Here is a 23,354-nt window from a genome sequence, read left to right as displayed (position 1 = left end):
CAAAGCGACAATATCAATGTCAGTCCTGCTCTCTCCACCTACCTATGAAACACTTATTGCTGAGTACGATCTCGCAGGCAGTGCAGGGCAGTTCCTAAAACACTAAAACAGAGACTGACAATCTGATGAAACCGGTTTCTGTTGAATATAGCCTATCCTGGGTACTGAACTGAGAGGTCGCCGGGAATGCGGAAACGACATAATGGATTAACGTCTCATTTGTGAAGCCGGCTGACAAAAGTTGGTGGGTTTATACTTTGCATAATGATGAGTTGTATAGTATCCTCAAGGCGAGTTATTACTGCCCAGCGTGGCACTGCTACCTGCATATTATAAGGCTTTAAAAACGAAGGTTACGATCGTCAGGTTAGCATCGCTATGAACTATGAGGTATAGCATAAATACTGTCGTTTAAACTACTCGTGCGGCAAATTTATAATGTTTTGAAATCAAGCGTTTTACTGGCATCTGTGATCAATATGCATTAAATCGCTGATGCATCAAATATAAATTCAATAAGTAGCCTATTGCATTAATTTGTAAATCGAATGATAACATTAATAGTTACAAAACTGCATTGTATAACCGGCTGTTAGTTTTGCTAAACTAATATTTTCACTATTTAATTTTTTTTAGTCTAGTAAGCTTTTTAATGAATTGTTTTGGTATGGTTTTCAAGGGTAGAGTCCTCGCGAACCACAAGGCGGCAGTGGCGTGCCTCTTCCTGCACTTCACCTGACATTAATCGCCAGGATTACTCACACGCGTCACTGTATCACTTCGCAAGTTAATCGTGTGGTGCCATGTGAAATCTTGGTGGATAAAAACCCGAAGTACACAGTACTGCTCGTCCGGGGAAATAATATATGGGCTATATAAAATTAAAGGTAACAACTTATCCAGAGCGAAATTGCTGCCCATGCTTATGAGACGCATGGATGGTCATGGAAGATAAAGATCACTGGCCGCACGCCGCTTACAGTGGGTGGTTTTGTTTAACCATTTCGCTGGGTACGGTCAAATTTTAACCAGGTCGTTGAAAACAATTCTTCTTTCCGCATTTTACTAAAACCAACGTAAGGTAGTAAATTTTCTTATTGAAATGACTCACGTGTTTCCGTAGTCTCCTCTCCAAACTCCACACTTTTTAACCCCCGACATTTTTTATATGAAAACGTTTTTTGGTATAATGCTCCGGTCTTGTATTCCAGGAGGACATGCCAATGTTTGTACTGCACTGTAAAAACCAAGGAAGCTTAACCCAAATTTCTTCTGTAACGACCCAGATTTGTACATGTACAGACGTCTGAAAACGTATTTCTACGAGTGATGTTTTGCACCGATCTCTGCTGAAGAAAAGACATATAATATTTACTACACGGCTATTCTTATGTGAATTACTGGTTTTTGAGAAGAATGAACCAACAAACTAATGGATGAATGACAAACATCGTGTAATAAATGAACACACGCAGTCTTGCCGTCCCAGTTTCTCTCATAATTGTATAGCACAGCACACTGCGTATCAAACGATCATTTCGCGACATGGTAATCAATAAAATGCATGGACAGCTTTTCTGGTTCGGTTTGATATATAGCACACTGTTTTATTAGTATATTTAGCCTTGTGACGTACAGCTCGGGGTAGAATAAATCATTAGACAATGTCATGTTGGAAACAGCGTTTTACCGTAGCGGTGACATCACGCCGAAGAAAGCTTCTTTCCAAATCATTGGTATTTCATTAATCAAAGTGATATGTAAAGTCAAAGACAACTGCTCATGCTGTTTCGCATTTACTTTTTATCTTTAAATTGCTCCACATATATTTATCAACACTTCTCTAAAGAATTAAAATATTTAGCCACATGAACTGCAAAATTATTCACTGTTATATAACACAATAAATATAAAAAGAATTATTTGATATAATGTTATAAAAGAGGGAAATGGGCCTTTTCAACAAAACTCGTTTAAAAAGTGTGTAGTCTTTTTTTCCTGAGATTTGTCATATCTTTTTCTTAAAAATACTATCAGTCTAATAAACCCTGTTCAGGGGATGTAAATGGCTTATAAAATCGCTGAAGGAGAAATTCTCGCGTGTCAGATAGCGGTAAAAACAAAGTTTTTTCCCTTTGCTTTTTACGTATTAAATTGGCTTAATGGGACACATTCTCAGCAGCCAAAACTCTATTGTAGACTCATTTTACGCGTGATTTCGTTGAACGTAAAAGACCTCAGCCTTATTTAGACACGGCTCCATTTTCCCTCCATGTACAAGGTATTAGATTAAATTAAAGCTGGGATGGGGGTCAAAGCAAGACAATTAAAAAAAATTAATCGCAAAAAATCTGTACATGTAAACATCACACTTCCACTGAGTCCAAATGAGGAGAAAATACAGTTTTTTCACATTGGTATTAAAGTACAAACAGAAACCGAACCAAGACCATCAGCTTTTGGCAGATAGAGGAAAATCCTGAACAGAAATAGAGGATCCTAAAGCACCAAGAAATTAAAAAAAAAATTAAACACCGGCTGCGACCATTTCGATTCAACTGTAGCAGTACTTCGCCCTGATAGAAAATTTTAAAGAAAAAAAAAATCTTGTTTTTGCTGAGCTACACATCTGACCAAAACAGACACCTACAACTTTGTGTTGGTTAGTAAATAAGCCGACAGAAACCGTATCTGCAGACAGTGTCAACGGGCCTTTTGGCGTCAAGGGGCTCCGCTGACTAGCGATAGCGGTCGGAGGAATCGAGAGTGCTGTAGTTGCCCCATAGGGGGCGCACATGCAGAGCTGGGAATAAACGGCGTTTTTTTTTCCCATGACCATATGGTTCCGGGACGCCGTCTTGTGCGTGATCAGTACGGGACATACCGTCAAATGATGCCGGCCAAGTTAGTTGCTAAATATGTAGACATCCTTGTTTGGAATGTTTAGGCAGGTAGAATAACCTCCCTTGTTGACACAGTTATTGTACAAAATATTTTTTAAAGACCACTTACTTGCACTACAAAAAATATATAAAATAATAGTAATAATAATAAAAATATAAATCAGATAAAAATGCGTAAACGGTGAGCCAGAACGAGAGCCCGACCGATTCTAAAGTCCAGTAAGAATGCTCCGATTATGGCAAAAACACTCTGTGGTCCTGAAGACGCACTGTTTACAATAGCTGCACACAAAGGAATGGAAATAAAAACAGTGAAGAAATGATACAATTTCAAGATTGTCGTTTGCCTGCCTTTTTACAGTTTTTTTTAAATTCGCTTTTGATGAGAAACAGAAACGCAAACAACCTGTACACCACAAAACCGGTATCTTTCCACAAATACATTTCGCTTGTCCCTTGTACAATTTACAAATGCATATCTGTTACAATCGTTTTTTTTCCTTTAATTATCGCGATTTTCGTGAGGTCAGAAAATTCAGCAGCGCTCCAAACGAGGTTTACTCCAAATCGTGGGACTGAATCCAATGCTAAGGTGAAATCGCATGTGAGCAATGCAGAGCAGGAGGTCGACGGTCTATCTCTCTGAAACGACGGAGGACAATCCGGGGCCGGAGGAAAATGAAGGGGAGAAAATTTGACAGACAGGTGGCGGAGAGTACTAATCGGCCGATTAATCGATACCAATGTATATATACATTATACGCAGCTTTTCTGGGTATGCTTTTCGAACTCCGTATTATTTAAATATACTGAAAAGGTTGTTCATGTTTTTGTACTCTAGTCGCCTTTGCTATTTTGGGGGACCTACACCTCTGAGTAGGAATCCATTCTATGGTCTCCCACACACGCCTGCCTGCCCGTCTCGCGCTTCCCACAATGCATTGCTTTAGTGTCTCACCCCTCTGGGATTAGGTCCATCTAAAATGAGCTTCCAGCTGACTCTGGAATCACTCTGGATCCATCCACAGCTAAAGAAAACACAGTAAGGTTTAGCCTCTTGACTAGTTAATTTGCATATTTCTGTAAGGAAACGTCCTTACCAATCTAAGCAGCCTATGGGTGGAGATGCCCTCGGAATCTGATCAGAGGAAGGCTGTTTCTAGGTAACTATGACGCACATTAAAATAAAAATATACTCCTGTCTGAGGTTTGGAATTGCACGTCTGCTGGACATAGGCAGGATTCTTGTGGCTAAGGGTGACAGTGAGCTTCATCCAAAACTTGGGTGTATTCTTAGTGGACTGCAGGTCATCCGTCGACGACTCAAGGACCAAAAGTATCAAATCGCTTTCAAATGGGTCACAAAAAGAGCCTCCTCTCTCACACTCCGGCATCTTCCAAAAGCTGTAATAAGGGCAAAAAAACCAAACAGCCTCTGATGTTAAAGGAATCCCGGTCATTACTACTCGTATCCATGACCTGGCTACTATGATTATCAGCTGCGTCGCAATTCTCGTCTTGGGTCGTCCAGCGGGACGCACTGCACCAGTGCGAGGCGGGTGTCCCGTCAGATTCCGGCTGCTTCGGTGCAGAACAGGGAGCAGAATACGGCCACACTGAAGGTGGACTTACAGCCTTGTTATCCGTCTAGTAATAGAGGCGGGAGCCTTGGCAGTGCATTGGGAGAGAAGCCAAGAGCATTTCTACACAGGACAGGGAGCGGTCCAGACCCGTCCCAGGCTGAAACCGGAATCCCACAGTGATCCCAGGGCGTGACTGTGCAGCAAGGGGCGCTGTTACGCCCTCAGAATCTCCTCACTGTACTGAACGAGGGTACCGATGTCCCAGTGAACAGTGACAAAACGGAAATTAAAACGACAAAACACAGCCCTGCAAAAAAGAGAAACAGCTTCAAATCCCAAGTGTGAAGCAGTAAGAATCGACCAGCTTGGAGGTTTTTTTTTTTTTTTTTTTGGCCATGTCACCACAAAGTCCGTCGTCGTTTCCCGTCTGTGTTCCTGAACGTCTGAGGTGCTCTGGTTGTGAAGGAGGCTGGTATCCTGGATTGAGGTTACAGGTCTGTGGCAAAGGTCTGGTCCATAGCAGCTTAGTTAATGGCCATCGTGAGGAAACCCGGGTACGGCAGGTCCACTCAGATGTTGACAGCTGAATGGATCTGAAGACCGAGAAAGAGGGGAAAACTCAGTGGAGAACCAAGTGGGTCCCACCCAGATGTGGTGGGGCCATTAGACAGTAAGGCTATGGGGCGGCAGAGGAATGTAGCTGCCCACAGAAACACCCCAGTCTGATAAGGATGTCGACAGCTCACACCCAGCCAGCTTGTCCATCTCATTACCCCGACACCATGAACAATGCTGCTCTGAGGTCTGCTTATGTACATAAAAAATCTCAACAACCAGCCTTACTCTGAAGCCGCAGAAGCCGTGTTTATTTTCCAACGTGCTTCTTTTCTCAGAAGGCTGGTGACACGCAGGTCGTTGGTTTAGACTCGGTTGGGATGGGGTGGGTACAGAGGGACACTATGTACATCTGAGGTATTTCCACGTAAGAGGGAAAAAAAAAAAAACGAAACAAGCAGGGTGTTTCCATACAGTATGCATAAACGGAGTGTCTCTCCCAAGGGCAGAGTCGATTGGGCTGGGGGGCAAAGTGCTTGAGAACACAGAGAGCGTATTTACAGTGAGCAAAGTCCACTTTTATTCCCTCTCCCTTCCTTGGGGGCCCCCCCCAGACGCTGCTCAAAGTGTTTCCGTAGGGTTAGTGCCATCCGGTAAGTCACAACCTTTTTTTTTTTTCAGTAGCTTAACAGACACAAAAATATTCAATGGCCCTCAAAACAGAAACGTTAAATTAACACAAAATAATTGTCATTAAGGAATGAGTTTAGTAGAAAAGTACAGTCTGTTCCTCATGGAGCAAGGAGCTGTTTGATGAGACCAGCGCTGGGTCAGTGCAGTACCTTGACACCACAAAGGAATGATGTGGCCCAGTCCAGCCCAGCTAGGCAGCACACACACACCACTTGGTAGATTCTCAGCCTCTGCCCAACTTCCCCCTTTTTTTTTTTTTACAGTGATGGTGGAGCGATGCAGTTTTCTGCCCCGAAATTGTCGCCGAAGGAGGAGGAGCAGAGGATGGTGAGGAAGTGGTGGGACGTGAGGGTGTACAGAAGGAGGGGAGGGGAGGGGGGCTCAGTTCTGCTGCAGGATCAGGCTCTCCAGCTCGTCGGCTGAGCGCAGCAGGAATGCGGCTGACTCGCGGTAACCGGCGATGAGCTGCCGCACTGCCGTGATCTCGGTGGGGCTCAGCTGCGATGAGTGGCTCACACTGACCCCCCCACCCCGCCCATGGCTGTTGGAGCTGGAGGATGAAGAGTTAGAAGCCAGAGACTTCATGCTGAGGTCAGTCGGCCCTGGAGAGAGAGTGGCACAGGGTTATTGAGGAATTCTTGGACAGGCCTGATCAGTCAAATCGGCACAGTGCATTACAGGGCTAGCATGGAATCCTCAGACAGGCCTGATCAGTCAAATCGGCACAGTGCGTTACAGGGCTAGCATGGAATCCTCAGACAGGCCTGATCAGTCAAATCTGCACAGTGCATTACAGGGCTAGCATGGAATCCTCAGACAGGCCTGATCAGTCAAATCTGCACAGTGCGTTACAGGGCTAGCATGGAATCCTCAGACAGGCCTGATCAGTCAAATCTACACAGTGTGGCTAGTGAGGAATCCTTGGGGGAGATAAGACATGTGACTAAGAAGCAGTTAACATCAGATTAACAGATCAATGAATCAACAAAATTTAAACAAATGCCATGATGTCATGATAGAAAATAGGAAAAGTGAAAATTTCCCCTTTCTAAGCTGATTGTTCTGGTTTTTATACACCCAGAGTGAACTGAAATCACATTAAGCTGAAATAACAATTTTCTTTCAGTGCAGTGACTCCTGATCTAAAAGGGACACGAATTATCACATTTCTGAAAGAGTTCTGTTATTAACAGGCTTGTCATTAAAATACTGATAACTTGGAGCATCTACGTGTTGCCTGCCACATAAAGAAACGTGCAATCACCGTTGCTCTGCGCTGCACCGGTTGTCAGGGAGACGGGGTGTTGCATACTGGCGCCCAGGCCCCCGTAACCACGGTAACTGTAGCTGAGCCCGCCGTTGATGTAGAGTTGGTCCTGGGGGTAGGTTGAGGCGGCCAGGGAGTACGCCGGGTGCGTCAGGGGGGCCAGTTCCCGTGAGCCCGGCTTGTCTAGTGCAATCTGTTCTTCCTGTGGAGGGAAGTCAGCGTCAGACCCACTGTGCCCACAAGGCACCAAAACCCGGACCTGCATGTGCGGGACGGCACGGCGGCACTCACCGCGGCCTGGTAGGTGTCCAGACGCAGCCTCTTGGCTGCCTTGCGTGTCTCACTCTCGCAGGCAGCCGCCAGGATGTTCTCGGCCATGGCGGACGTGAGGTGCGGGGGCGTCGGCCGCGTCTGGCAGGAGAGCAAAGGGTTACTGGGGCGGGCAGTACCGCTGTTTCATGGGGGGATTTGTGGTTGGGGTTTTATTCAGCTTGGGGGGGGAACGAATGTTGGGAGACAGACATGTTGGGAGACAGTTTTCCCCCACGCCGCACACACTCCAGCACACACTCAGATCTGGGAGCAGCTGTTCCGCAGCATCCTGCTTTCCCATCTTCTTCAGGGCACATGGGAACACACCAGCAAATTAATGGGACTGCCTTCTGGGAACGACGTGCCATAACTTAACAGAACTAGGAGGCACAGCTGGCAGGCGGAGCCCAGACAAATACAGCCCACCCACCCACACACCCTGCCTCCTGTGAGACCCCGCCCCCCACACCCCGCCTCCTGTGAGACCCCGCCCCCACACCCCGCCTCCTGTGAGACCCCGCCCCCACACCCCGCCTCCTGTGAGACCACGCCCCCCACACCCCGCCTCCTGTGAGACCCCGCCCCCACACCCCGCCTCCTGTGAGACCCCGCCCCCACACCCCACCTCCTGTGAGACCCCGCCCCCCACACCCCACCTCCTGTGAGACCCCACCCCCCACCTCCTGTGAGACCCCGCCCCCACACCCCACCTCCTGTGAGACCCCGCCCCCCACACCCCACCTCCTGTGAGACCCCGCCCCCCACACCCCACCTCCTGTGAGACCCCGCCCCCCACACCCCGCCTCCTGTGAGACCCCACCCCCCACCTCCTGTGAGACCCCGCCCCCCCACACCACGCCTCCTGTGAGACCCCGCCCCCCCCACACCCCGCCAGTACCTCCATGCCGTTCTTCTTCATCCGTCTGCAGGACTTGAGGTAGGTGCGTATACGCTTGCGGGCTCGTTCCTGGAATTCGGGGAACTGCCGGCTGCATGACTCGATGATGGCCTGGATCTTCTCCTTGGGCTGCTTGGAGATGGGCACCATGCGGTCGAGGTTCTCATCCACGAACAGCCTTACAAACATCTGCCCAAAGTGATGAGGGCGGGGGGGGGGGGGACAAAGGAGAATGAGGCACAGCTTGGACGTGGCACCAGCATGCGAGTGGCCCAGCGGCATGGCCGACATCCTTACGTTGAAGGCTTTCAGTCTCTCTGGGTCCACTCCCTCGGTGTCGTTGATCTTGTCGCTGTCGTCATGGTCGTCATGGTCGTCGTCGTCGTCATCTCCGGCCTGGACCCGGCTCACCGTCAGATCCTCTGCTCCGGGCTCCGTCTTAACAGAGTCGTAGCTCCTTGAGCCGTAGGGCGGAGACTGTCCACGTGCGGACAGAGAGGCGGAGGGGGGAGTGAACGTCCAAGGTCGTGCCAAATCATTGGGCGCTTTCTTAATGACCTCATGTCACTCAGCCCCCTATCATGGCCCGCCTTCTGACAACAAGGCTGGTTCATCAGCGCCCATGATAAGCCCTCCCATTCTTCCTGCCTGGAACCCTTTGCCTTTCTATCTTTTCTGAGGCGGGATGGTCTCCCTGGCCTTTTCAGCTGCTCTCGAAGGCCTGCCTTTTTTCTCAGACCTTCACAGATGCACAATCAATAAGGACTGTCCCCGTCAAGGCAGCCACCTTTGTCGAACACCTTTGTCAATGTGGAGTGACTGCTGGACAAGTAAAATCTTTTGATTAGTGCATTGTTAACGATGGCTGCATGTCCGCGCTCAAGCTACGCGTCTGCATTTACGAGTGCTGAGGGATGTATTGAAGCATTCCGCTTAGCGACATTCCATCAGGTCTTCAGAGTGAGAAAAGTACGCCGGTCTGTGTGAATGACTCTGACACGGGTAATATTTCTGAAGCGGCTTTACTATAGTTTATTTTTTTTTCCCCCCAGAGCTGGGGGGCGATTATGGGCTCCAGGCTCATTAGGAGAGAGGCCTTGGAAGGGCTCCTGATGTACAGCTAGGCTGTGAGCACGTGTGGAGCGCATTTAAATATTCTCTGCTGGCATTTGGACCACACTGATGTGGGACAGAGCATGACACTAAAAGGTTTCCTCAGAGTTCTGCTAAACTTGTAGTAGAAACGCAAGATAATATGTGACAGCGATGTGTATAATAGACATGATCCAACCCATAAGCAGTCCTGCAACAACACACCTTTTTTTAAATTAGAGGAAAGAAAAAGGAAAATAAAGACCCTCAGTAGTTTCATTAAAGACCCTCAGTAGTTTCATTAAAGACCCTCGGTAGTTTCATTAAAGACCTTCAGTAGTTTCATTAAAGACCCTCAGTAGTTTCATTAAAGACCCCTCTCGTGTTTTTTGTCCCCCACCTTGTTGCTGTAATCCCTGACGTGGCCGTCCAGGTGCGTGGGCTTGCTGGGGTACTTCCTGCGCAGGCCGTCAGGGGGGTCGGGCTGGAAGGGGCCCAGCGAGGCCCCCGGGGGGAGGTTCGCTGGCTGCCGGTCATCACAGGAGGAGGAAGAGGATGTGATGCTGAAATCCAGGGGACAACCGGCGCCGGTGCCGTTCGCCTCGCTGTAAGGGCCCGCACTGGGGTTCTCGGACGAGGGTGCCGCGCCCGCAGACGGGGGGGTCAGGCTGTGCATGCCATTCCCACTGCCGCTCTCTGAAGACGAATCATCTGTGGGGGGGAATGGGGGCGTCTCATGATCAGACAGATGTGGATTGGGATTTTTTGTGCCAGTGCAGCCATGAATACATTTATTAAGCTTCCATAAATGTGGGCTGGTCTTTGACCGTTATGTTTCCGCACAGGCTGCAGATACGACAACAGGACGCCGTGGCTCCGTCGATACATGCCAGCTGATTACATTCTGTCTGGGAAAACGCATGCAAACATGCTTGCCACTAGCCAACAGTAGAGGGCGCTGTTTGCAGTTAAAAGCGCTCCAGGAGGGGTGTAGCGGAGTACAGAGGGAGGTCACACTGTCATGAGCACAGTGGTGGTGGTAAGGCGTGGTACTGGCTGGATTATGGAATTACATAGCTCCAATCTGGACCAGGGTCAGTGCTTAGTGATAGTTGATTCACGACGGTGTAGTGAATAAGGAGCCAGGTCCGAATCTACATAGGACGTGTTCTGTCAAATAAAACCATCGGCTGTGTCCCACGACAAGGTCCGATCCCGAATTAGTGCTGTTGTACCTTTGTGACCAGAAAGCGAGATGCTAATCGAGCGCCAGTCACAGTATTAATGAAGTAGTAGGCGAGGTCGCAGAGCAGAGCAGAGCCAGCCAGGCTCAGGGAACAAACAGTCAGACACTGAACATACCCCCCCCCATCAGACATCCGGTTATTGGGCCGTACTTTGTCGGGTGGTAGTGGCAGTGCTGCCACAAATCAGCTCCAGCCAGCCCCTCCTTAACAGTGGCAGATTACGGTGTCTAAACGTCACCCTGGGAGGAGTGACACCTCCCTGCTATGAGGAGACGGCTGTGGGCCAGCGGCCTGCTGGGGGTGGGGGTGGGGGACAGTGAGACAGCAGTAACCCAACCGCTGGCGGGAGGCTGGGAACGTGCTGAATGCTGCAACTTTCCTATAACATTCTCATAACGCTCTCGTTTCTGAGCATCTCCGCTCCATAGGCGTGCTGATTAATTATTAATTAAGGGCCTTAACGAGGAAGTATCAGGGAAGACGAAAGACCTCTGACATATCTGTGGGGGTGTGTGGAGGGGGGGAGATGAAGAGCAATGACGGGGGGGGGGGGGACAGGAGTGGATTTATTAGGGTATAAAGAGTATTCATGTGTGCAGAGTGATGCTAGCCTAATTCTGGACAGACCTATACAAGCCCCTTGCAAGAACACTGCACTGGAGCACTGGGGCTGCTGTTCCGCCCCTCCCTCCACCTCTTAAAGGGCCAGTGACCCATTTCTGCTTTGACACGCTGTACACAGGATGGGAAGCCAGTGGGGGGGAGGGGGGGTTGTCAAGGACCTGCGCACCAGGAAGCCCTTGTATCCCTTCACATTCTGGAAGATGCCGAGAACTGAGAGTTGGGCCGAACAGGGGGCTTACAGGGTCCCTGCCGTCCGATCGCTCCCGTGTGAGTGTGCGCCCCCTCCCCCGATACGCACAGCGCAATATAGACGCGCAGTCACATGGTGCCCGTGAAAGCAGTGTAGACGCGTGGGGGGCAGGAGAGGAGCATGCCGGCAGAACAAAGGCGCAGTGTCCCGAGATCACGCTGGAGAAGTGCCAACGGGCCGTCGGCTGCGGAGTGCGGAGGAGACCGCGCCGCAGCTTCAGACGTCACGGCGAGAGCGTGGTCAGCGTGGCCCTAGTCGGGGGGCCCCTCCGAACGCCCACCCACAGCCCCGCTAACCCCATAAAGCTGCAGCTTTTTCCTTGGGCCCCCTGCTAACTCACCACTCACGGCGCTGCCATTTATTGCCATTACCAGATTACAAATGGAGAGCCGTGTAATTGGCTGGTTTCAAATCCAGCACGATGACCTTGAATTAAGCAGCTCGGCTCCTGGGAGCCTCGCATTCTCTCTCACTCACTCGTAGGTCTGGCTTCTTCCTCTTCTTCTGACGGCTTTTGATTTTCTGGGAAATACAAATACACTCAACTATCTCCCGACTTAAAGCCCTGTTAACCCTTAACGGTGCTTGGCAGGCTGGGAGGGGGCACGGTCAGAATCCAAATGCACGGGTGGGCTGCCGGTCGCCCATGTGACTGGGTGACACTTGACTCCCACACCTGTCTGCAGTGGACCCTCGCTGACGCCTTGGGTTGAATCCCAGAAATGGTCGACACTCATAGACAAAGATTTAAATCAGAAGAGAGTGTCATTCACATTTTCTGCCTCAAGAGTTACCTGTCCCATTGAATAATACTACATAGAAACCTCTAAATGTAGCTAAAAAGTCACGCGAAGCAATCTAATTCAGTCTGTATTCAGGAGTAAACAAATTAATTTCAATCATAATTCAATCTGTAGCGCCTGCTCTGTGCTGTATAGGACGGGGCATGTCAGCATCTGCACTTCTGATTGGTGCAAAATAATTGCAGATTACCGTTATCCAATCAGACTTTTGGTTGTTTCTCAGGTGTATCAGCAGGCCAATAAGTGACCTGGGTCCCCGCTGGTCATGAGGGACTCCCAGGCCTTCACTGCATGGGAATGGACAGCTGAATGAACGAGCAGAGCCCGGATTAGGATTTCAGTAGCGCCGACACTGTGCGTGTGTCTGTGCAGGTGCCAGGCTGTGTGTCATGTGACCGCTCCCACAATAGACCTAACGCACGCTTAAAACGAACAGTGTTTTTCCGCATGTCGTAGGCGTGTTAGAGTATGTAAGGGAGAGTCTGTAGGTTCCTGAGGCAGACCTCCAGCTGGGGTCCTTTTCTGAGGGGCTTTTCTATCTGGCCCAGTGTGCGTTGCCCTGTCTCCATCTTCCCCGTCTCTCCCTGCTCTGAGCTCTAATGGAGGCTGTGAAAGTCAGTCACCGGGTTTTCAGCCTGAGAGAGAGGGAGCGGCGACCCTATTACCACTATAACCGCCCCCTGGGCCAATCGGAGCTTGGGAATGTGACTGACAGGCCCGTATTCCAACAGGGCTGACAGCAGGTGCATAACCCTGTGTTTACATGGTGAGGCACAACGCTCCCCACGCCGCCGCGGACCGGAGATCGATAACGGTTTGTCTAACATGCGTGAGAGAGATCCAGCAGGCTGTGATGGTGGCTGCCGCTGTTCTCACACGCACCTACAATTATCCAGTTATGCTTATAATAAAACACACACAATTAGCATTTGTTAGCCCACCGACGGAACGCAGCCCTAACTGGGTTGTGTAAGCAGATGGGAGGGGGGGCTTGGAGGGAGTAACCTGTCTCTGTGATGGCCTGAACCACCCCCACCCCCTCATGGCCAAACAGACCCCAACGCAGGCAGTAACAGATGCTAATTCTTTTACTTCTACCTCTCCCATTTCCCTGGGGTGTGTATGTGTGTGTGGGGGGGGGGACCTGGGCTGGCTCCCCTTTGCAGGATTACAGTGGATTATCCTGGTAAGAAGCTGCACACCCCCCCCCATGCTGACATGGGGGCTGGCATCCCCATAGCAACAAGCCACGTCCCACTGGCTTTTGCTTGACCCCCCCTCCCACCCCCACCAGCCAATCCATGCATCCCTCCTGCTGAAATCATGAGGACGCCCCCAGCACCCCCCTCACCCCCCACCAAACAGAAAGCTGGCTGACCCTGGAAGCATACCCAGGATGAGGAGTGAGGGAAAGGAGAGAGAGGGATGAGCGTTGTCCATCCGACATGACTGACTGACAGTCTGATCACATGCATGTTCGTGTGGCCCTGAAGACCCTCCCCAGCACTGAATCTGTGTCCCGCCCAACGTGTCAGCTCAAGTCGCAGGTCCTTCCCTGTGGGGGGCCTCAAGGTGCCTTCAGACCTCAGAGGGATGCATCTCCCAGCAGCATCTTAAGGCTGAGGATGGAGTTCAGCTCTGAGCGACTCTCCGTTGCTTCTCTCCAAGCGCAGAGGCAGAGGCAGCCCTCCCGCTGTACCATACTCGGCCTCCAGGGGTCCCCGCGCCTCTCAGCGACGTCGGGTTTCACTATCACCTGCCGTCTCCAAGGCGATGAAGAGACAGCAAGTGTTCCTCAGGATATAAGGCTCCCCATTCATGGGGCGTGGCTGAATGGGTGGCTCTGGGGGGGCGGGGGGGGAGTTAAAAGCATGTCATTGTGCAGAGGGAGGCTGGGGGTGGGGGGGCCTGGTACGGAGCTGGGGGGGGGGGTGACACCCAGATTCATTACGATCAGGCAGCCTCGGCAGGACACCGCGGTGCTAACCGAACGCGACAGGCAGCCCACCCTAACCCCCAGCCACCTGACTTCCTGTGCGATCACCTGGCAGTGGCGAACCTCCTTCCTGGGTGCTTGCTCGAGCCCGCATACGTGGTACGCGTCTGAGAGAGCAACCCTCCCGTCGGCGATGGTGGGACTGCTGAATGGGTCCCAATTCCCCTCCTCCCCCACCCCGGGTTTGGCCTGCGGGCGAGAGGAACAGGACAGGGACCCTTATAATTCACCCAGCTCAATACACATTATTGTTTTTTTTTTAAAGAGACAAAGGGAGCTTTTTCTGAGACGGGAGCCGGGGTCCGGGGGGGCAGACAGGGAGCGGAGCAGCCAGTCCTAGAGGAACAGGGGGCATGTCTACCCCGGCGGGGTTGGCACATGTGGCAGTGTGGTGTGTTACTGTACAAGGCACTATGTGTGGGGAGATCTTCTGTGTCCATGTCTTAGTTATCGGTTATGAATGTTACCCCCACAGTGTTGTGCGCCTCTGCGTAAGATGTTTACGTCTCTGTCCGTTACGTTCAGTCTTCACACATTGGGATGGTGAGGCAGGAGCACCCAGGATTCTCTGCTCCTCCAGACTGACTGAGTTGTCTCTCTTGGGGGGGGGGGGGGCACAGTTGAGGAGAGAACAGCAGACTGGCACCTACTGTCATCTTCTCTGTGAATTAATACAGCTTCATCGTCACTCTGTCCTCTGTATGTCTGTATTACGCACGCGCACACACACACACACACACACACACACACACACACACACACACACACACACACACACACACACACACACACACACACCTACAGGACAGCTACCAGAATCACACCACTATCCCCTTACTCCTTTCACTGTGGTTTTTTTTCCCCCCGCGACTCCTAATCATTTTCGATATTCAAAAAGAGAGAGTCTAGAATTAAATTGCTTTTGGTGGGAAGCATCAGGTAAGGGAATGTCACCAAAGATCAATCCAATTCCACCTACATTTAGTCCCTAAGCTCAGCACAGTGGCTGCGCGCAAACGGTGTCTATTTCGGCATGGACCCCACAGCTTGATTAGGAGAAACCTCAACCTGGACCGATCAGCAAGAGGGAGTCAGATAAACTGGGAGGTGGGGGGGGGGGGGGGGGCAAGGGTGGGGGAAGGGCTGGTATACAGCAGGCCCTTGTTAAAGGGACCAGCTTCCTCCTGTGGGGGGGGAAGGCGATCGACGGACAAAAGGGAAAATGCGAACCAGGGAGAGAAAACAACAAGGAACAAGAGCAGAGCGAGGAGAGGGGGGGTACAATTTAATCAAAGGCGGCCCTCGTTCGCCGCGTGCGTGGGAGCGCGTGTGTCTGTGTGTGTGCGCGTGTTTCTCCCACTTAGGCTCCTATTTACATATATTACCATTTCGGTCTCTGTGTGACAGGCGAGACAATGCAGGGGGAAAGTGAGAATGGGTGGGCCGGCTCGGGCCGGTCTCGGGGATCCGGGGATGGCCGTCGTCAGGGTCCTCCAGCTGCCGGACGTGCACAAAGAACCACATACCCGTGATGGCCAGAGTTTATTTTAATGAACCGTATAGGAAAATGAATGCGTAACGATTCTATGGGGGACAATCGCATTACCGACCCCCAATACAAAGAAAAAACTAACAGAAGGATGATGTATGGGCCTATGAGACCGCGCCCTGCCGTTACACACCAGGAGCAGAACGTCACACGGAGCTGTCGTACATATACATGGAGGAAGAGGTTGGCTGGCACACGGGGAGGAAGAGGATGGGATCCAGGCATTTGTGTACAGTAATCTGCTGTGATTGGCCATAGGGGAAAGTCCGGTGAGACCCGCCCATTCGTCATTCTGGGGACCAGCCCAGCACCTGTCCCCTGTGCTGCAATTTTCCCTGCCTGACTGATACAGCGGAAACAGAAAATCGAACCATTCCGCACTCCCAGTGAGAGCCCCTCCCACCAGTTGGGCCCAAATCCCCCCCCCCCCCGAGTGATCGGTTGATTTGATCGATTCCCTACTTGGATGACCAAGCAGAAGGGCTCAGTTAAATTGCCAAAGAGGGAGCCCCGCCTCCCCATGGGTGCCACCTTAGGGGAAATGCTCAATAGATGTCCTCCATGCCTCGGGGCCTGTCAGAGATCATCTCCACCTGCAAGCTTCAGCTCGAGCATACGGAGGCTTGGCTCCAGACTGTGGACATCCATCCATCCTCCACTTGCTTATCCTGCTTGGGGTCATGACGGGGCCTGGAGTCAATTGCAGATCTCATGGGACACACGGCTGGGGTACACCCCAATGTTGGTCCCTCATAGAGTATATACACACAATCATACACTGCAATCTAGTGACAATTTAGAGAAATACCTGCATGGCTTTGGACTGCAGAAGGAAACCATTGCAACATGGGGAGTGCATGCAAACTCCACACACATAGAGCAGAGGTGGGATTCAAACTCACAACCCTGGATGGGTAAAGAAACAGCACCATCCACTGAGCTGCTATGGCGCCTAGGACAGTAAACTTGCCATCCATTAGCAGAGAACATCTCAGCTAAAACCTGCTCAGCTTATACATGAGAGTTGGGGGGGGGGGGGGGGGTATTGATTTGCTCTTCATACGGGACGCACCAGTGTGCAAGCAGAGCATCCCTATATTGTCTAACTCCTGTGCGTCTCCCATCCCAAGCCACAGTGCAACAATAACACGGACACATCCACAGGCAGAAAAGTCTGGGAACTGAATTTTAGACAAAGGAAGAACAACAACATATTCGGCTGTCCAGCTATTACCTGAAGAACCCTCGTGTATAACCCCCACCCCAACTCAGGGTCCTCCCATCCACACAAAATCTCTCTCCCTCCCTCCCCTGCCCCGCCATTGCAGGCCTTTCAGCTCCTGACTACAGTAAATTAAATTTGCTCCAATTTCGGCTCCCCATGAAGGATGGAGAGGTAAGGGGGTGGCGGCCTCGTCCGCTGACATTTCGCCTGTCCGCTCCTCCCGGGGAAGCCATTAGAATTCCATCATGGTTAATACATGGCCTCTCCTGCTCATTACCCCCCCGGTCGCCGCGCCTACACTCCCATTCGCCGCTAATTCCCTTTTTTAAGCTCCTGACTCTCCCGGCTCGCACGGCTGGATCTTTGGGAGCCGCTTAAGGACACGTGGGTCAGGAAAGGTTTCAGCGGGGAGCGCTGTCGCTTAACGGCCCCATCCCGCAGTGAGGAATGCGAGGTCGCCCCACCCTTGGCATACAAAGACACAATCAGTGCAGCTTTTACTCACAAACCCCACCACACAAAATGACAACTGACTGCAGAAGCTTGCAGACAGATTTAAGAACAAGCAGACATACAGATAAATCCAGTTTGGAGTAGGGCTGTGCTATTATTTGTCTTAGAATAGAGATCACGATTCTCTGTAACAATTTTTTCCTCAAATTGTAACGTTTATGGCACTCATGAAAGTGCAAAACGTGACTGTGTCAAACACGTGATCGATCCAAGACCGGCACATCAACTTTTGACGACAGAAAGAAAACGCCATTCATCTATGCTACGTTCACACTGCAGGACAAATGTGGCCCCAAATCCAATTTTTTGCTCATATGTGACAAATCACATTTTTTCGTGACAATGTGAACAGCAGAAGTCAAATACAATCCGATTTGGGCCACTTCAGTACACGGTCATAAATCGGATACAGGTCTGATTTTTCCCAACGCGACCTCAGTCTGAACAGCGAAATCGGAATTCATGCGACTCCTGCGTCACTCCCGATCGACGCTCGTCACAATTCTGCGCAGGCGGAAGTCGCCATATGTCTCCGTGTGCCAAACATGGAGGAGAGTGCAGAAGCTGGCCAGTGGTGGGACAGTGAGGTGCTGGATTTAATAAGTATTTGGGGAGATGAATCTGTTCAGGCAAAACCGGAAGGTTCATATCGTAACCGGGCAGTTTTCGAAACAATAAAGTGACGTCTTTGTTATGTTTTTGCGCACGCGGGCCAGTTCAGTATAGTGAACCGTTCACATTGAAATCTGATACTGCCCACATTAGACAGAGTAATGTGAACAGGCAAGCAAAAAATCCGATCTGAGCAGAAAATCAGAATTGAGCATTAAGGTCTGCAGTGTGAATGTAGCCTTAGAGCAACCAAAACAGACATACCAAAAGTTCCAGTACCAAAAGTGCCAGTAGGGGAACTTTTTTGGTAATTCGGGACTTTGGGGTGGGACTTGAAACGCCTTCCTTGTCAACTGGTTATGCAAATATCCTTCCTCTGAAACGAAATACGACCACTGTCTTGACAACTCAAACAACGATACACAAAATAAATAAATAAATAAATAAAGGATGCATGGATAAATGAAGTGATCTGGTCGGAAGAAAAAGAGAAATAACGTATTTTGTATAATATACTAGGACAGCACAGTATAAAAATTTGCAATTGTATTGCAATATGATTTTGTTGGGGGAAACAAAAAGTTCAACATAAATTTCTCACGAACCCGTCTAGGAGCGATTTAAACAGCAAGGATGTAAATGACCATGATTGTCTCGGAGAACGCATGCAGCGCTCACGCAAAGGCGGCGGAGGCAAACTTATTTTTAAACATATACTAGATAATCTCAAAAAGGAATAGTAGTTAAAACTGCAAAACTTGATAAGTTTTTTTTTTCTTATGAGTAAAAACCGTTTTAGCGAAACCTAAACTCCCCGCGCCATTCATGTCCATTCTGAACTGAAGGCAAGAAAAAGCCTGATCTTAACCTCGATGTAAGACTTGCATGTGCACAAAATACGATGTTGATATTAATATCACACATCGTCCAACCCTATGATATACTACATTTTTCAAATTCAGTACAAAACACCCTGCCTCACTTTGTGATGTCCTTTGGCACCGATACCAGTTTTTACGGCAGTGGAAAACCACGTTGAAGTGCCGTACCTGGTGCGGTGGAAAAGCACCTTTTAAAGAGAATGCAGAACTATGGGATGCTTGAGACTCTCTGGGGGAGAGTAGGAGCGCTTGTTTTGATCCAGCTGATGTAATATAATGCAGAAGAATCGTTGCAATTTAGAAATGAGATCGCATAGAGGTGTAAATCGAGATTGTGTTTTTTTTTTTCACGATTAATTGTGCAGCCCTAGCTTGGAAAGCTTATTTTTGCACAAGAAACGCATTTCCACCACCGACAGGGTAAGCAGGCTAGCTGATGTCATGCCCTTTGACCCCAAGCTAGACATGTGTGCACTGTGGTACATAGGACAGGGAAACAGACAGGCAGTCAGGCAAACAAAGACAGACAGGAAAACAGAGACCTAGGCAGGTAGGCAGACCGAAACAAGCTGGCAGGCAGACAGACAGGCAGGCAGACAGACCTGAGACAAGTTGACAGGCAGGCAGGCAGGCAGACAGACAGGCAGGCAGGCAGACAGACCCGAGACAAGTTGACAGGCAGACAGACAGACAGGCAGACAGACCCGAGACAAGTTGACAGGCAGACAGACAGGCAGGCAGACAGGCAGGCAGACAGACAGGCAGGTAGCATTACATAGACCATTGGTTATGTAAATCACACGGGGGGTGTCATGGTTGATTCGGCCATCCCCTGGAACACTGACATGCCACGAGGCTCTCTCTTGAGTCCCTTACGCTCCCGCGACAGGTCTGAGCTGTGTCGTGCCCCCCCCCTCCCCATGCTGGCTGTGGCCTTGAGGGATGAAAGACAGAAGAGGCAGTGGAGGCTCAGAAAGCCCCCCCCCCATGACTGCCGAGCGCCCCCGCCCCCCACGCGTAACCTTGGGCTGAGCAGCGCACAATGTGAGCCTGGCGTGTGCGGAAACAGGGGGCGGCTTTCACACCACAACCCAACAGCACAAAGGAGGTAGAAGATGGAGAGATGGCGGGCACAAGCATGACTGGGGGAGCACTGGGTTGGGGAGGGGATATTATGGAGATTCTATGGGTTATAAAGCTCAGAGACCCTGCAAACATGATGAGACTGAGACAAGGTGTGTGCAAGAGTAGCGGTGAGCCACCGAGGTGTGCCCCGCACACGGCGTACTCCGTCCGAGGCGTACCCTATCTGTGGTGTACCCTGCCTGAGGTATGCAGGGACAGGGGCACCGTGGTTACTGAAAATGCAGGGGCGGGTATAAACAGGTGTGTTTCTACCCTTTAGATCTGAACGCGTGGCGGGCCAAGCCCTGGTAACGTTCACACAGGAGCAGCGTTTCTACACATGCCGGGCCTTTGTGTGCTGCTCCCTCTTCTGAAGGGCGAGCAGCACAGGGACAGAGGGAGAGAGAGGGAGGGTGGGAGGGAGCATGAGAGGACGGCAGCGCGGTGCATGTTACAGCTGTGTAAAGAGCTCAGACATTGCTAGACATGATCTGCAGGTCTCTGCATGGGGACAAAGGGAGGGGCTGATTTCTGCTTGGGGGGAAGGGGTGAGCTGCACTGGGTAGGGCCTGTGTTATAGTAGAAAAGGACCAGGACCATACTGGGGAAGGTGCTGTGTTGTAAAGGGTGGAGGGGCTCTGTCACTCAGGTGAAGGGCCAGCACCATACTGGGGGATAGGCTGTGCTGTAATATGGGAGGGTCAGTTCTATACTTAGGGAGGGGCTCTGTTACGCAGGGGGAGGGACTGTTCCATACTAAGGGAGGAGCTCTGTCACGTAGGGGGAGGGACCGTTCCATACTAAGGAAGGGGCTCAGTCACGCAGGGGGAGGGACTGTTCCATACTAAGGGAGGAGCTCTGTCACCCAGGGGGAGGGACCCTTCCATACTAAGGAAGGGGCTCAGTCACGCTGGGGGATGGACTGTTCCATACTAGGGGAGGGGCTCAGTCACGCAGGGGGAGGGACTGTTCCATACTAGGGGAGGGGCTCAGTCACGCAGGGGGAGGGACTGTTCCATACTAAGGGAGGGGCTCTGTCACCCAGGGGGAGGTAAAATACAGGCCCATTATTTCGGGTTCCTGGGTCAGTCCCACAGCGACTTAATCAGTGGGGCTCAGGGTGTCGTGCTTCTCAGGTGTCCTGTAAAGTAATACTATGTGGACCCACACTGCAGGGGGCAGTAAATGTATGTGGGGGGGGGGGGGGAGCTGCATGTGGGCAGGGGTGGCTTTGCAGAAGGTAGTGCACCATGTAGTGCAAAGCCCTCCAAACCTCACCATGGCCAGTGTAGTTATTTTACAGAGTGTAAAGGTGGAGCTGTTATCCCAGTGCCTCAGTCACAGCAAGCTGCCACTCACTGCCATTGTCTGTCAGTGGTGTGAATGAGTCGTGTTGCCCTATCCCTCAGTGAGGGGATCAATGGGTGGGTCTCTGCTTATTAGGGCCCCTGGAGTAATATGCGGGATCTCCACTAATTAGGGCCCTTGGAGTCATGTGGGGGGGGGGGTCACTGATTGTTAAGGCCCCTAGAGTCACATCCGGGTTCCCGCTCGTTTGGGTCCCCGGAGACACACGGGGGTCCCTGCTAGTTAGGGTTCCTGGCAGACTTGAGTCTAGGGAGGGAGTAAGCGGGACATTATCTGATCTAATTTCCTTCCGGCGAAAAAAGCCAGCCTCCTTGGAGCAGTGGGGGCTGGAAGTGAGGGTGGGGGGAGGGGAGGGCTGGCAGCCTCAGTGAAGCCGACTCATGCATGGCTATGCTAAAGAATTAAGTCCGTTTGATTTTGTACGGATAAAACGAGCATCAAGTGGCCATTACAGGGATGACTTACTGCATTAAGGGGCAGCCTCCTCGGGTCTCGGTCATGGCACATGTGATGGTGAGGAGGCGCTGGCCTGCAAGTCTCAGTGCTGAGGCTGCGCAGAGATGAGCTTGCAGAACACCCCCGATACAAGGAGTCCCACAAACACAACACTGGGGGCCCATATTGTACAAATACCTCTTTAGACCGGCGGGTGGCCCGAAAGCCCCACGCTGGCCCGGTTCAGTCGGAACAGAATGCCCATGTGCTATTGCAGCCTGGACCTCAGGGAATCAAATGCCCTTAGCATATGGAAACGATAGCAATGCTCCCAAACACGCAGTGGGGGCAGCAAGACGCCACATTTTACGGCCCTTATCTTATCGAACCTGTGCTGTTTGGAGTTTGATTCCCCTCGTAAAGGACGTGGCCTTGGCACTAGGGCTTACACCCCCCCAGCGCTTTTCAGGCTGTTTCGGAGCTTTATGGAGCAAACTTTACCCCGGCTCCCCGGAGCAGTTCATCTTGCCCCCCACCACAGCCCAGGTGGAGAGATAGCTGGGAAATCCACGGGGGATCTGATTGGGCCGTCGGCCAGTTTATGGGAGCGGTTAAAATATGAGGGGACTGTAAAGGAGAGGGGGGGTGACATCAGCGGGCCATATTCCGGCTTGGAGGTGCGTTATGGACGGATAACTGCAAGCATTTATGACCTACAACCAGCCAGTGAACAATGAACGCAGGGTGTGAACTGACATGGGGACGCGGCAGCAGCTGAACTCAGCCGGCCTTCTTTAAAATAACTCATTTACTCATTATTTTTACGAGCCTAGGAGGTGGATTTGGTTAATTATTAACAAGCTCCTAACTGTCTCAGTGGAAAGAGACTTAAACTCAAATTAGGGCAGGAGAAGACAGTTCTGACCCACAGAGCTTCTCCCAGACACACCCATAAGCGTGTGCGCATGCACACGCACACACACACACACACACACGCACACGCACACACACTAACATGCTGGATGCAGGAAATCTGGTGGTGGGGGTGTGGATGGGTGCACATGATGCCTCACTTACAATTATCAGGGGGGGCCTTCCGGCTGTATCCAGAAACACACTGCAGCCCTGCCAATGGGGCCGCGATATCAAAGGGAGCTCATTCTGCGCAGCCTTCACACGCACACGCGTGTCCATGAGAAGCAGAGTCCCGACACGCTTCCACAAACATGTTATCCGATAGCTACGTCTGAACAGCCCTCACCGGCACTGGAAGCCCGTTCCTCCAGCTGAACAGAAGCTCTCCCCCATAATGCACCAATCTTGTCCTGCCCCCCACCCTTTCTAAAACCAAAGAAAGGAGCTTCCCCAGGCAGAACAATGGTGCTCCTATAGTTACCTGTTCACACCCCCTCCCTTCACAAAC

At 51.0% G+C, this 23,354-nt stretch overlaps 1 protein-coding gene across 6 annotated transcripts in view; it reads right to left on the bottom strand.

Moving 5' to 3' along the window:
- Positions 1 to 5,975: 5,975 nt before the first annotated feature.
- Positions 5,976 to 23,354, bottom strand: part of nol4lb (nucleolar protein 4-like b) — a 55,864-nt gene continuing 38,485 nt past the window's right edge. For 4 of the 6 annotated variants that reach the window (XM_048983256.1, XM_048983261.1, XM_048983260.1 and 1 more), the window contains exons 6-12: positions 14,272 to 14,412; positions 9,704 to 10,014; positions 8,509 to 8,688; positions 8,212 to 8,400; positions 7,293 to 7,412; positions 6,999 to 7,203; positions 5,976 to 6,336 (exon numbers count right to left, since the gene is read on the bottom strand). In XM_048983256.1, coding sequence (XP_048839213.1) covers positions 6,116 to 6,336; positions 6,999 to 7,203; positions 7,293 to 7,412; positions 8,212 to 8,400; positions 8,509 to 8,688; positions 9,704 to 10,014; positions 14,272 to 14,412 — 1,367 coding nt within the window. In that variant the 3' untranslated portion in view covers positions 5,976 to 6,115. The remainder of the gene's footprint in view (positions 6,337 to 6,998; positions 7,204 to 7,292; positions 7,413 to 8,211; positions 8,401 to 8,508; positions 8,689 to 9,703; positions 10,015 to 14,271; positions 14,413 to 23,354) is intronic. The other 2 variants (XM_048983257.1, XM_048983258.1) reach the window with 2 other exon arrangements.

This window comes from Brienomyrus brachyistius, chromosome 18 (assembly GCF_023856365.1).
Source record: "Brienomyrus brachyistius isolate T26 chromosome 18, BBRACH_0.4, whole genome shotgun sequence".
NCBI classification, from domain to species: domain Eukaryota; kingdom Metazoa; phylum Chordata; class Actinopteri; order Osteoglossiformes; family Mormyridae; genus Brienomyrus; species Brienomyrus brachyistius.
The sequence above is the reverse complement of the archived record's forward strand: the minus strand, read 5'-3'. Positions and strand labels throughout refer to the sequence as shown.